General features: G+C 42.5%; 1 protein-coding gene across 1 annotated transcript in view; it reads left to right on the top strand.

Annotated features, from left to right (window-relative positions):
* Positions 1–225: 225 nt before the first annotated feature.
* LOC123361493 (fibroblast growth factor receptor 3-like) overlaps positions 226–15,399 on the top strand; it is a 37,609-nt gene continuing 22,435 nt past the window's right edge. The window contains exons 1-7 of the mRNA XM_045001447.1: positions 226–393; positions 5,328–5,451; positions 5,890–6,077; positions 6,671–6,815; positions 8,468–8,619; positions 9,573–9,757; positions 9,845–9,966. Of these exons, the coding sequence (XP_044857382.1) occupies positions 253–393; positions 5,328–5,451; positions 5,890–6,077; positions 6,671–6,815; positions 8,468–8,619; positions 9,573–9,757; positions 9,845–9,966 (1,057 nt within the window). The 5' untranslated portion in view covers positions 226–252. The remainder of the gene's footprint in view (positions 394–5,327; positions 5,452–5,889; positions 6,078–6,670; positions 6,816–8,467; positions 8,620–9,572; positions 9,758–9,844; positions 9,967–15,399) is intronic.

Genomic DNA, 15,399 nt, shown 5'->3' with positions numbered 1-15,399 from the left:
AGAAGGAATTGGGGGGACTAAATGGACAGTGCCCCTCTCTATCTGAAGCCTGGCAAGGGAGGTACATGGATCCCACTAGAATTTAAAATGAAAAGTAGGGGACGGGAGGCTCTGGACCTGGGCAGCTTTAGATACAGTACCAAGCACTTAGAAAGCAGCTGCTCTACCCCATGTTATGCTCTGCAGAAATAAGCCCATTTGTTTTGTGTCTTTCACTTCTCAGGTGCTCCTTATTGGACCCATTTAAAAAGGATGGAGAAGAAGCTGCTAGCTGTGCAGGCAGCAAGTACTGTTCGCTTCCGTTGCCCTGCAGCAGGCAACCCCACCCCATCCATATACTGGCTGAAAAATGGCAAAGAATTCAAGGGAGAACATCGAATTGGGGGCATCAAAGTAAGGCATTGTGGGTCTAATCTTGGCTATGCTGTGTTCATTCATCTCTGGAGCTATTATTGATGGCTCGATCGGAGCCAGCGTTCACTGAGCAATCCTGATAGGGGCAAGCAAGCATGAGATCCCTGGCTTTACATAGTAAATATTTCCATGACCATTAGGGCTTGTGACATTTTTCTGCTCAAGATGTTTTTTCTATGATATGTACAAATTGCATTTCCCGTAGTACTGCCCATAATCCTGGCAACTTTATCATAAGTGAGAGAGAAGGATATCAGTGTGTATCTTCATAAACCACAGTCACTGTGGTTCAGAATGGGGGTATTTTTGATAACCATACTAATTGTTCAAATAACTCTTAAAATTAGCTGCTGCCCGTTCTGGTGGAATTCCAACTCTGAGCATTTGCTCATGTTGCTAGTCTCTTTTAAAAGTAACCTTGAAAAAAATAGATCAGGTGTATTGCTGTGCTCGCTGCAATAACTAGATGCAACAAGGTACAAAGAGACTGGGTTTACATTTTTGTAACTTGCATAAAAACCTGAGTGATACCACTGAAATCAGTGAAGTGATTCCTGACTTACACCCATGTAACAGAGATCAGCATCTGATCTAAGCTCTTAAGCAGACCTCTCTCTGTCATCATTCAGACGTGTAACACTAGCCCGGCAGAAATACTGAGACTCGGTTCAGTAACATTCTTGTGGTGAAATGCTGGAAGCCCCTTTGCCCTGGGTAATACCAAAGAGGGACCGGTTGGCAGTGTGATTTTGATGTCTACAAACAGAGCCCACAGACACCGAAAACCAGTAAATGAATGCCTAACCAGGCGACTTATCTGACCACAATTTCTGTGCCACCTTGTAATTGTACATCAAAATAAGGCAGTAACTTAGCAGGAAAATCAGTTGCTCTTGATTTTTTTCCCCCTCTTGTACTATACAAATGCCTTCCTGTTTACCATTTTGGGGAACAGAATAGTTGGTGGGATGGTTATAAACACAGCAGAGTCACAAGAAAGAAAGAAAAATCTCTCTCTTTCCAGACTGTTTCCTCCTCCTTCACTCAGGCTCCTCCTGAAAGAGCTGAATATGTTTGTTTCACTTAAACCTTTGAAGCTTCCTAATCAGCACATTGTGGTTTGTTGACAAGGTTGAGGGCACACAGGCAGTTCTAGATCTTTGGAGAAGTTAAGGCGAGAGGAGAATCAGGGAGGTAACTCCTCTCTGCAACTGATCTGATAATAGATAACATTTCCAAGTCACCCAGTGCAGCACAAACATTTTGTACTAATTACATGCTCTTTCAGGCTTGCATGTGCATTTATACAAAAATGTGTGACGACAGCTGCACTAAATTATGCTCGCAGAATTAAACCTAAAGGTAAAAGTAATTCCACTTCCCACTTTCCTGTGGTGTGAATCTACCCTTGAGTTCAGATAGAAAAGTTTCATCCTCTGCATCACAGTCACATCTCTTGCACCATAGCACTTTATTTTCTCTAGAGGCACCTTCCAGCAATAAGTAAATGTTTAAAAAGCTATCGGAGGCAGTGTGTGGTCTGTTAAACCAATAGGAGTGTAATCCCTCTGTCTGCCTAGAAAAAGATCTCTCTCTCTCTAGATACAGAAACATCGCTTTGTTTCTCTCTTTCTTGCCTCCTACCCTCGTAGAGCTTAGATAGATAGATATGCCCATTTATATCAGGTGAGGATTCCGCCAGAAAGAAAGTAAAAAATAAATCAGTTCAGTGTATCATTTATTGAAGATTAAACTCTTTAGGTACGATGGAGTTTCTATCCCAGGATTTAGGCCCGATAAATGTGAATGGCCAGATCAACAGCTGGTGGAGCTTGGACAGTTTACACCAGCTGAGGATCAAGCCCAGTGGATTAACCTGCAAAGACCAGAATCACAAATTAACATTTCCTCTTTCTCTTTTTCTCCAGAGTTCAGAGTAGTTTAGACTTTGCTCTTTGGAAATCCGTGGCCAGCAGAAGAAAGCTGGAACTTGCAACATGCAAGTTTGGATTTTTTTTTTTTAATATCCCATCCTAACCTCTAATTTTTACCTCTGGTAAAAGGCATTTAGATACCCCCTAATGTGCATCAAAACTCAAAACGGGGGAAGAGAAGACTTCCAAACATGGCTGAAATAAATTATATACAGTTCAATTCTTAAATGGCAGAGGAGTGAAATTCATATGACTTATCACATGAAATTTCCCAAAGAGAATTAATATTATAGAATCCTTGCTGGAATCTATAATATTGTAAGCCTGTGTGTGTTAAATGACCCTAGAAGGGAATGGGGGGCTAGAAGGGGGAGATTGAGGATTATCCCTTCCCCAGACCATTGCACCGGCTTGCGTATCAGTCTAGCAAACACAGTCTTAGTTTCTAAGTGTGTCTGCAAATGTTTGTCTCTCAAGGAGCCAAGAGTGACAACCAGGGCCACCGAGAGCGGGTTCGGGCCCCAGTCAAAAAAAAATTCAGGCCCCCCAGCAAGAGTGGACTGGCTAAATAGGGCCGATGAAGCTGGGGAAGCCAGGGTCCCATTCTAGACTGCCGGGCCACGGTAATTTGTACTGGCTTCCCCCTACCCTCTCGTCAGCCCTGGTGACACCACCAAATAAACCAGAGGGATTTCCAGTGTCTCACTGATTTGATTAAAGTCTGCAACGAGTTACTTCATGTTTCTAATGGTTTATCGAGTACACTGACTGCCCAAAATTGGGAACATCCTTCTTGTGATCCCCTGGGTCTGGACTCAGCTTTCGACTAAAACTTTTCCTTAGTTGTTTTTAAAAAACCTTTCCAGACACAGGAACAGAGCTCTGACCCACAGTTTGAATCTGTATTCAGAGCCCACTTCCCCAGAGCTCAAGTCCCATACAATGAGGTGATGGACACTTTATATCTAGAATAGGCAAGACACGTGGTTGGATGTTTGGAGTGTTTGGATCTAGGTTTATGACACATGCTTCGTATCTGGAGCCAAGCTTTACCAGAGTTCAGATCCTAGATACTACCATGATGGGTGCTTTACAAATGCCTAGGAGAGAAGGATAAAGAGGGGTGTGAAGATGCAAGGCTATGATATAAGCCACTATAGAGACAGATCAGTAACAGGTTTAGATCGAGACACCCCTCTCCCCACCCCAAGTTCTGGCATCAAATCTGGTCCAGTTTCACCTGTAAATTACATGACAGAATGCCCAGTGAAATCTCCAGGAAGAGCATCAGAATTGAACCCATCATCGTCATCAGCCAAAACCTTTCTTCAGTCAAAACTTTTCTGTCTTTCTATTATGTATACATTTAAATGCAGTGACATGCTTTGTTGTCAACACTTAGAAACAAGTTAGGAATGTAGGCCAGTCAACACTGTTACTTGAGCAGATGCCGAGATACAAAAGGTGGGGGGAAAGTATAGTTTTATGGCAAGAGCGTGACACCCTCCATTAAAACCAAGCCATATTTGCTTCATAGCCCTTACACCCAATGTCCAGTGCAGTAATGCTGCTTTTGACAGGTTAATTGTGCTCTGATCCCTTTCAAACAAGGCATGGGGATCCAGATAACCACTAGTGAAAGATGGTTACAGTGGCTCCGTTTGAATTCACCTGCTGTAGCTAAAAGTGCTGACAGCTGATTAACCACTCATTTTCTGCATCAGCCCTTGGTTTTCTGTAGTGTGCAGAACTGGCATCACTGATGCCAGTTGATTCTGTGTACCAAGAATCCGCTCCAAAACGCGTTGTTAAAATACTGTTGACAGCTGTATGGGGGCAGTTGGCTTCTAACTGATGTCCAGAGGCTTGGGAAGGTTAACTAACTCTGCTCACGGGGATTATGCACACCGAGCACGTGTGCGTGTGCGCGTGCATGAATCACTTTGAGGCAAGGACGCCAACATTCATTTTCCGCCCTGCAACTGATGGGCCCCCTGTCACCTTGGCCAAGTCACTTAAAGTGGACACCATTGGTCTGAAATCCAATCAGTTAAAGAAAAGTACTATGTACTATACTCGAGCCAGTGTCGGACACCCTGGCAGTTTTGTGCTTTACACTCATGGTTTTCCTATGGTTTTTAATGTTTGTCTCTCACCTGTTACCCACTGGAAGACATACCCATTGAGAAAGGGAAACAGATAACTATATAATGGAACTAGTGAGGCTGACTGTACATAAAGTGCTGCCTAATACCCAGAGTAAACAAACTGTAAAAAATAGAATTTTTTTTCTCACTGGTCTCTTTCAGTTCTAGTGATCGGCAGGTAGGTGTTACTGGTAACACAAGTAGGTTAAAGATTTGCCAAAAAAACCAACCCCAAAGGTGTGGTTCTTTAAGCTGATGGAGTCCATTTAACTTCTCTGGCCCTCAGTTGACTGGAGTATGTGATGCTATCTTATTTAATGTCTTTGAAGCACTTTCAGTTCCTCAGATGAAAGGCACAAGATAGAAGTGCAGCTAGCAATTATTTGTTTTATCTTAGCTCCTGTGAGCTCTAGCTGTAGACCCGGCCCTCATTGTGCTAGGTGCTGTACAAACGTAGAACAAAAAGATGGTCCATGTCCCAACGGGCTTACAGCCCATTATTTATATTGTGGGAGCGTCTACAGCCCGCGGCAGGATCCGCGCCTGTAATACAGCCCACTGTACAGTTGATTCATTGGGCTTGATTCTCACATAAAGACCACTTTCCACCAGGCAGGCAGCGTAAATTGTCCTTAAAGTGGTCATAACTTACATTTACAGACGTGCTGCAGCCGTAGCACGCTGGCAGAGTGGGGAGGGGGGGAAGAGGCCTGGGAATAAACAAGAATGAGGCCCATTGTGTTTTGCCATTTGTTCATTGATTATAATGGTCCAATGAAATATTAGCTGGTGATGTCTTATGATTGGCTGATCTGTTTTTTCCTCCCTCTAGTTACGGCATCAGCAGTGGAGCCTAGTGATGGAGAGTGTGGTTCCGTCAGACCGAGGGAACTACACGTGCATTGTAGAGAACAAATATGGCAGCATTAGGCACACTTACCAGCTAGATGTAGTAGGTAAGATTTCTCTACTTCCTCTTCACTTCTGATACACAGTCGTCATCAAGATGGCTTATGTGCAATGATGATTTTGGGCTTAATCATATAGTCCGTCCCCTGAAGTGAATGATGCGGGTCCATAACCACAAACCCAGCTGGTCCTCCTTCTCAGCAAGCGTTCAAGGAGTGAATGCACTATCCTGGACATAATGCTTCCTGTTCAGGACTGAGGCACGTTGACTGGGGCAGTGTCTGGGAAGCCTACGCTGCAGCTCCCCAGGCGTACCCTTTCTGTGGGTAAGCAAAGAGCTGTGTTCTCAGGGGTTGCTCATCCAGCACCTTTCATGAGCCCTAGCCCAAGCTCCTGTGCAGACATTGGTAGTGGCACTGAAAGCCACAGACAGGCATGTTCAGTGGGGAGAGGTGTTAAAAACGGGTTCCCCATTTTCACTTCAGAAAGGTTCTGCCACCGGCCTATTCTCCAGGCTGGACTGCCTGCCAACCAGACTGTGGTGGTAGGGAGTGATGTCGAGTTCCACTGCAAGGTGTACAGTGATGCCCAGCCTCACATCCAGTGGCTGAAACACGTGGAAGTCAACGGCAGTAAATATGGATCCAACGGGGCATATGTCACGGTGCTAAAGGTTGGTAGACTAATTATAAAGTGAGAGGCAAGTCAGCCAGTCTAGCTCCCTGATAATGTAGGAATGTTCCCTAAAGGACGCTTTGTAATGGTGATCCAGAATTACATGATAGCATCAAGAGCTGTATTAATAGATAGGCTTTTGGTGTTGAAATTGACATTAAAAACAATGTGTCCCTCCGTAAATATTTTTCTGTAGTAAGTCACCGTTTATCTGGTCAGCACTTTACCCTTTTCTCCCCCACACTCACCCTACTAACCAACAGTCAGTCCTGTTGTGGGGGCAATTTTTCCTTTTGAATTTTTCAAAACAGTCAGTCCTGTTGTGGGGGCAATTTTTCCTTGCTTGCATGCTTCATTAGTGGGACAGCGTAAGAGCCTGGAGAAGGGAACCTTTTGCTTTTACGCCAGGTTGCAAACGGGAATGAATAAATAAATGTGGAAGATGGGCCACTGAGAACAAAGAAACAAAAAAATCTTCATCTGCTTTTGAAATTTGCCTGTAAATCTGTGTGGTGTCCTCAAACGTGCTGGGAATGTGGCTTATCCTGTGTTTTTCCTCTTTCTATATATGTGTATTTTTCCCCCTTGTAGACATCAGGTGTTAACACAGCGGATGAGGAGCTAGAAATTCTGTACTTGCGAAATGTTACTTTTGAGGATGCAGGGGAATATATTTGTCTCGCTGGCAATTCTATGGGGTTTTCACATCATTCTGCTTGGCTGACGGTTCTACCAGGTATTTCCTTCTGCGCTGTGCCCTTTCTTTCCTCTTGGTGATGCTTCAGTGTTCAATTTAGAAATGCCACAGCTCATCTGCTAAGCTGGCTCACAGCCATGTAGCTTGCTGCACAGTCTGTACGTGTATGTATAGACAATAGTGTGAAAGTAGAATGAATTATATTGTAAAAATAAGAATGGATTAAAGAAAATGTTGTATGTACCTTTAAGCAGAAATAAGAAATGTTGAAATACAGGTGCCAGGAAAAGAAACATTAGGCATAAACAATGGTGCTAATGGCGAAACATTAACAGAAGATGGGTAATAGTTAGTAAGGAAATAAGATATGCATGCCTAGCCCAGGTAAACTTATCTGATTCTGCCTCCTTTGTTATCTTGTTAAGTTCTCACCCTTTTATCTGTATAAATAAGATAGTTTGTGTCTTGCATGGTGCTCACATTATCTGGGTGTTATTAGCAGAGCGCTGTGCTAATAAAACAGAGTGGTCTGACAAACTGTGAGTCCTGAGTCTAACTTTGACAATAGCCATGCCCTGATTATGGGTGGAACCCCCATTTTTCACATTGCTATGTTCCTTCATGGGCGCAGTCACTGAGAGCCTGATCCAAAGTGCAATAAAGTCAGTGGAAAGACTCATTGAAATCAATAGGCTTTGGGGTGGAGCTTGAGTGGTTCCATATCCCCTTTGCCCACAAAGGATTAGTGTTCCCCCGTGAGTTTTCTTCATTACTGTGCCCATGAGTGCAGCTGTACAACTGCTTTCAAGTCACGTGCACCCAGCTTACCCAGCTCAGCATTTAGCCCAGAGTGAAGTGACTGTGTGAAAGGAAGCAGAGTAATTTCACTATAAGAAGTTCCACTGCTGATTAAAGAATCATGGGGCATCCTCTTTCTGTTAGTATGTTTTTGGTTTTGCCTTGACCCCTTGTAAATTCAGAAGTGCCTGGACTGAAGGGAGCAGGTGGGGAATCATTCTTGATTTGCGCTTTGCTTGAGGGGGGTTGCAGGATTGAGCTCTGAGTGCATGATGCTAATTATGTTCTAGCCATCAAAATGATTGTGCTCATGCCTGTTCAAGGGGCCTACAGGAAGTTCCGACTTTCTGGAATCCTGGGGTGGGATTTTTGCTAAAATTATTGGGATCATCTGTCCTTCCTTTACTTGTCCGAACAAAATATTTACATTATGAATTATAATATAATTAAGCCAAGTTTCCCATTTATCCTCCCCCAAGTATCGTGTTTTTAACCTCACCATACTTTGGAGACAGGCGTGATTCAGGTGGGATAAACTGAAATCTTAGCTTGAGTTGCCATGTTAATCCCTTGTCTGGGGCACATCTGTTGCCAGCATTGGAGTCAAAACTGATGAGTGAAATAGAGGAAGGGCCCGATCCTGCATAGTTTGCAATGTTGTAGGCATTCAGAGTTGTGGATTTGGGAGGGCTCCTGGGTCAAGTCCAACGGGGTTACGCATAGACAAAGAGGTGTCCAACCTAGGTCTGATCCAATTCGCACTGAAGTCAATGGGAAGATTCCCATTGGTGACAGTGAGCTTTCGCTCAGGCCCTACCTGAATTTCTCGCACTACATGTGTACATGTTGGCTGCTGTCGCCTGTCCTCACTTCCGTCTCTTGTTACTCTACAGAGCTAGTGGAGGCGGATGATTCTGGCTCCGTTTTTGCTGTGATCCTCCGCTGTGGGGTTGGCTTCGTTTTCTTCTTCTTGGTGGTTGTCATCATGATTGTCTGTAGGGTGAAAATGACCAACAAAAAAGCCATGAACACCCCTACTGTACAGGTAACAGAAAGTAGATACAAGATTCCTATAGCCCCAACCTACCTTTACATTTCCTTTCTACGTTAGGAACGTGACCCTATGTTTTTACTCAGGCAACAATCCCATTAACATCAGCAGGCCCTTTGCCTGCATGAGGGTCAGGCCCCGTGTCTCAGTTTGTTTCACTTATTCATTTATTTTTTTCAGTGAAAACGTAGTGAGTGGCAGTTAACTCTCTTTTTAGTTTGCAATTATTGTTTGTCAGAGGCCAGCAATTCCCCAGAGCCCTGGGCTTACCTAGGACTAGTAAAACAGACCCTTAAACCAGCCCTGCTGGCCACTCGTAACAACACCCCAGGGAAAATGGACCTTCCAGAGAATAGCCTACAGTCCTGTGCCCGTAGCCAGCATGAAGGGGAGGAGTGGGAAAAGAAGTGCAGTCCTGGTCCTGGTCCCACTGAAGTCACTCGCAAAACTTCCACTGATTTCTGTGGGTCCAGGATTGGGCCTTCTTTCCGCAAGGGACAATGATGGCACTCTGTACAATAAAAATCCCATCCAGTCGTGCATCAGGGACTGGCACTGCAGAGCAGTAAGCGTAGGAATTGAAAAGGACTGCAAACCCTGCTGGTTCAGCCTCTCTGGCTGTAAACCACCTATTGGGACTGGAAAGCTGGGACTGACTCCATGGACACAAACACATTCCATGCATATAGGCCAGAACTTTAGCTGCTCTAAACTGATGTAGCTGGTGTAAATCAATAGAGTACTGTCTTCAGTGAGGCTGCTCTGGTTTACACTGGCTGAGGATCTGGCTCTGCCTGCCTAGATAGATACACTCCCATAATATGAGACTGATATTTTTAATTTCCAGGTTACAATTGATTGTAAGTCTTCAATAATCAAAGATTAGTTCAAAGTGATTTTCTTGGCTGGTTCCTTTTCAAGCACCGCTGTGTGTATCTGACACAGAGGCAGTTGGCAATAACATTTTATTTGCTCTATTGAAGCCGGTGTCATTGGACTCAAACCCTTCCATGAATTCTGGTACCCCGCTGGTCAATCTCACCCACCTCTCATCCAGCGATGGGCTGAAGCTAGCAAATGTCTCAGAGCTCGAGCTGCCTGCTGATCCCAAGTGGGAATTAACAAGATCTCGGTCAGTTAAACGTGTTGTTCTTCTGTCTTCATTCCAGTCCTCAGCCTGGTCACACATTAATTCATTTGTTTGTGTCTGTCACTTCAGCCTGACTCTGGGGAAACCTCTGGGTGAAGGTTGTTTTGGTCAAGTGGTGATGGCAGAAGCGACTGGGATCGATAAGGACAAACCAGACAAGGCCATCACTGTAGCTGTCAAGATGTTAAAAGGTACAGAGAACGGCACCATGAAGGAATGGCAGGAGTTGGGGCTGTTAGGCATTTCCCCTTGGCATTTATCTTGGTTTGGGGTTCATTTTTTATTTAAAAATATGACTACATAAGAAGAGCAAACCTAAGGCCAAATTCTCCCTTTGGCTTCCATAACTGATGCTTGTTTCCATAGATTTCTGTTAGGGTGGGTCACAGGAATTGGTGAGTGTTATCTTAAGGGTACCTAAGCGGATACAGCATTGGACTTGGCTACAGGAGACCTGGGTTCAGTTCAACCACAGGTTTCCTCTATGATGTTGGACAAGTCACTTTCTTTACCCTTTGTCGGAGCACCTGGCCTTTAAAATAGGGATACTGCTTCCCGATCTCATGGGGGTATTGAGTATAAAATCCATTCAGGGTTGTAAAGTGCTTGTCTACTTGGGTGATGAGAGTCATATAAGCACTTCAATAGATCTTCCTATCAAATTGAACCCTGCCTAAAGCACTGAAGCTGCAGTGACTTGACTAGCTGTGGAAAACACCTGGAGGGGAGTGGCATGGCTAAGCCAAAGCAAGAAGTGCTGAGGTTCTGCACAGTATTAATACTAACACCAGCTGCAACTTTTTTCAAATGAAAATTTTTTTCCATGAGAAAGTGGGGTTTGACAAAACCTCATTGATCAATTTTGATTAAACTTTTTTTGATGGGGAAGAATTCAACATTGCCAAACTGAAACATTTTGATGTTTTGTGTTTTGGTTTGATTTTGAAAACTAACAAAAAAAATTGGTTTTCCAATTTATTCTGGGGGCTTTTACCCCACGATTCCAGACATATTTTACCTGCCCCTGATTCTTTTCCAGTACGAAAAAAATTGGAGAAAGTTTGTTTGTATGTATGGGAAAAGGTGGGGTAGAGTGGCGGTGAAGCCCCAAAAATCCTAAAACTGAAGTTGACAATCCAATTTTTTTTTCAGTTTCTAAACATCAAAACAATACTCACAATGTTTTATTTCTGTGTCAAAAATTTTCAGAACTTTTTGTTTGGCAACAAGTTTTGATGTTTCAAGTTTTCACCCTGATTTGGGGCAAAAATAAATAGGGATTTTTAAGAGCAGGCTGGACAAACACCTGTCAGGGATGGTCTAGATAATACTTAGTCCTGCATGAGTGCAGGGAACTGGACTAGATGACCTCTCGAGGTCCCTTCCAGTTCTGTGATTCCTGATTAACATTTCCTGCAGGATGACCAGCTCTCAGAAATGCTCAGATGGCCACATGGCCAGCCTCCGTTCACTGAGTGTATAACATACTGTATAGTACTAATGCAATCTAGTTATGCTTTTACTCTCTTGACTCTAAGAAACGCCTATTCCCTTCTGTCAAAGTTAGACTCAGGACTCTCAGTTTGTCAGACCACTCTGTTTTATTAGCACAGCGCTCTGCTAATAACACCCAGATAATGTGAGCCCCATGCAAGACACAAACTATCTTATTTATACAGATAAAAGGATGAGAACTTAACAAGATAACAAAGGGAGCAGAATCAGATAAGTTTACCTGGGCTAGGCATGCATATCTTATTTCCTTACTAACTACTACCCATCTTCTGTTAATGTTTTGCCATTAGCACCATTGTTTATGCCTAATGTTTCTTTTCCTGGCACCTGTATTTCAACATTTCTTATTTCTGCTTAAAGGTACATACAACATTTCTTTAATCCATTCTTATTTTTACAATATAATTCATTCTACTTTCACAATCCCTCCTTTTGGTCAAGCTTACGCCATGACCAAAATTTTACTGGGTTCCACATATTAACCGTTCTTTATCTCTTTGTTCATCAGCAATATTCAAAATCATCATATTAGCACTCTGTTCTGGGGCAGTCACCTGGGTGGCATGCCTTACACAATTTTGGGTACAACAGGAGACTAACTGAAAACATACAAAAATTATTAGGATTCCAAACAGGATAGTCAGGGCTCCCTGAAACAACCAGTTTCCTATACCACAGAATACTTAGCCACTTCCATAAAGAACTTGGCTCTTCATGGGGAATATATGTGATTTGGTCTAAGTGGCTAGCATGATCTATTACCTCATTGGTATCGTCAGGTATAAACACACAACATTGTTTTCCAATGAGAGCACAGGTCCCTCCTTTGGCCGCCAGCACTATGTACAATGCCTGACGGTTTTGGAGGGCCACCTGTCGGACCGCCCCTGTTTCTTTGGCCAGGGCTCTTAAAACTTTCTCCAGTTTTATTTGCCATTATTTTAACTACTTCTTTTAACCTCAGGAGCCTTTTTGCCCGGTGTATTACTCCCCCAAGTGGGTTAAAGGAACTGCCAATAGTCTCTTCCCAGGTGTCATTACTGTTCCATATTGTATTAAACGGACAAGGTCCTCCAGTGGGTCTGGGGAATTGAGTGGGATAGCCAGGACAGGAACATCAGTTTGAGAGTGGGCTGGGATGTGGCTGCAGACCCAGCATTTAGAAATATTAAGGGTCTGAGCTATCCACACTTGCTGCTGGATAAAAGAATTGTCATTGTGGACTCCCCAGACCTTCAGACACCAACAGCCGAGGAACAGGCACCACATGTTGGAGGCAGGGCCCTTCTGGTTCTGACAACCTCAACTGAGGGAACTGTAGTCACAGTTTTATGTCCACCAGGCAGCAGGCGCTAGGCTCACTACTGCTTTTTCTTGGGCCTTGCTTTAGGTAGTCGTCTGCTTCTGGCAACCCTTTCGAGAACGTAGATTGTAAGGTATTGCAGGCTGTTCCTCTACGTCATCTTCTGGAGTCAAAATTGACTCTGCGTGGTCCTGAGGTGATGATTGGTTCACTGGGGTGGTGCATTCTTACACGGCAAAGCATGTATTCATGCTGCGGATGCCAGACAGTTTAGCAGCCGTCTGGGTAGTAAGCAGTGCCTGATGATTCTTTGATACTCTTTAAGTCTTTTTGCTTCTTTCCTTGACTCTGGCTATAACAATGGCCTTCACACCTTATCTTTTCCTGATGCATTCATTCCTCATTCACACAAACAGATTGAGAATACAAACAGTAGTATTTTATATCGAGCAAAAAGGCATTGCAAATTAAACCTTGCTAAGTTTTACAATGAATAACCAAGACAATTTACATTGAGACACAGGCCTTCAATGTTTCTCTAATTTACTTAACATAGACACAATAGAGAATCCTGTAAATTTGTAAGTGTAGCCCAGCCCTTAGAGAGGGCCCAATTTGTAATGCATATGGGAAAACAGAATCTTATAGTCCCAGAGGGTCATTTCTTTCTGCTATTCAAAAAGGGTGGCTAGCAGGATGAAATCAAATTATACATTATAAAGTCCAGCTCCTACATATCCCCCTTTTGACACTAAGATTATCAATCGCCAGTGTCACTTCTTATGTAGTAAAATACTGGGAGGTGATTTGGGCCTGTGGCTCTAGCTTTGCATACATTTGTTTTATCCACCAGCATATTTTAAACATTTCAATTAAACACATACAATTTAAAACCAAAAACAATTAGGGGTAGTAACATTAGTATGCCAGTAGTTGTGGGAGACCATCCAGATAATATGAATGGTTCTGTTTCCCACATTGTTTTGTTTGTTTGTTTTTAGGAACTATGTTACCTTTTTAAACAGATAATGTGTAACTGTTTGCCATTCAATGCCAAGACTGATAGAGAACTCAGCTAAATCAGTGCTTACAGTAAGCTGAGACTTTTTGGTTGTGGCAAATAGTAAATGTGATTATTGGTAAACACAGTACTTACATTACATGTACATTTGTCTACTGGTGGGTTGCTAACACTTTTATCCTTTTAAAACACTTCTTTCCAAGAATTAACACACACATTGCCCGTTATACAATACTTTGGTCTAATTATTAATTTTATCCCACATACAGGATCCTAGTGAGATGTCTTTACTACAGGGCTTTGGAGCAATAGGCATGGATAAGCATACCCACTTTTGAGGAGTCCACTTGGTACAACCTCTAGTGTCCAATAGTTTCCCTTCCTCCCAGCCCACTGGCTTGAGGTCTGAGGTAGCCAGAAGGATCCCAGGTGCAATCTGTGGAGTGGGCTAACTTTCCATATCTTTGCTTCCAGAGCCTGTTGGTGTGCAATTTTAACAACAATTTCTTCACTTAACAAATTTTGTCTTACCGTACTGGAGACATACTGCATCCAGTTATATTGATAGGTATTAAACAATAATCTTTTCCTTTGATTTAACAGATGCATTAAAACCTTAATATTTTCTGATATTACCCAAAGCATCTTATGTTCTAAATATCTGCATTTCAGTACATTCCATAGCTATCACAGGATGTTTTTTTTTTTTCTTTCCCTTGTTCTGTAGCTGGTATTAGCTTTTTATGATTTTCTGAAAGACAAAAATAACATTTTTCTACCCCTTTTGGGGTGGCATTGATTATTGCTTAAAGATCCCGTTCTTTTACAAATACCCTTGCTGATTGCCGGCAAAACAGAGGAATTACCCCCATAATTTCCTGTGTTTTTTTGTTCTATAGGCAGGCCAGGTTTTAATGGGTTCTACTTTTTAAGAGTTATGGGAAAAGTATTCCACTGTTTAGTTATTAAATCCATGAGGTGGTGGACCTCAAGTTTTTCCTCTTATATAGCAGACCAAGTTTGTAATGTTTTTCCTGCTGTGTTAAGTTTTAAGTTTATTCACAGGTAATAGCTGAGAAGCATCATTACCATATTACCTTCAAGGATTTTTCCAAAAATCATACACACTATACGTTGTTACAGGGGTACTTACTAACATTAAATTTATTTCAATGTTTAATATTAACAATAACATTTAGCATCAAATCTCTTAAAGGGATCTTGTTATACCATGTCTTTTATTTAGGCAATTTCTTTTGTGCTGGCAGTTTTCACCTTCCTTTATCAGTTAGGTAATTTGCATCAACACAGGCTTGGCTTTTGGATTCAAAGCCATCAGCAGAGCTCAGAGACTCTGTCTTAAAAGGGACACAATCAACTTCCACCAGAGTTTTGATTTCTTTCCACTTTCAACTCCTGCTTACAAAACACACAGAGATCTGAAAAAGAAAACAGTCTATTGCGGCTCTTTTTGGAGCCCTAATAGGATTTTAATTCAGTAGCATATTTCATTTGTATTTCTTTTACCCCTTTTTACAATATACACTGCACATGTCCTAGGGGAAAAGCACATTCCTTCTATATTACAACTTTTTTTTTTAGACATTAGCCATATCAATTTTTACATACGATGTAACTGTTTTTTTTTCTTACAGAGTTTTCATGTACCCTTATCAAAAGTGACAGTCTGATTACACAGAGCCATTTTAAGGCTCAGTGTTTTTAACATTGCTTCTTTTTGTTTTGTGCACCTCACCTCTGCTGTTGCTTCAGAGGGGCACTGTT

This window comes from Mauremys mutica, unplaced genomic scaffold, assembly GCF_020497125.1.
Source record: "Mauremys mutica isolate MM-2020 ecotype Southern unplaced genomic scaffold, ASM2049712v1 Super-Scaffold_2380, whole genome shotgun sequence".
Taxonomy (NCBI): Eukaryota; Metazoa; Chordata; order Testudines; family Geoemydidae; genus Mauremys; species Mauremys mutica.
This window is presented reverse-complemented; position numbering and strand designations above follow the sequence as displayed.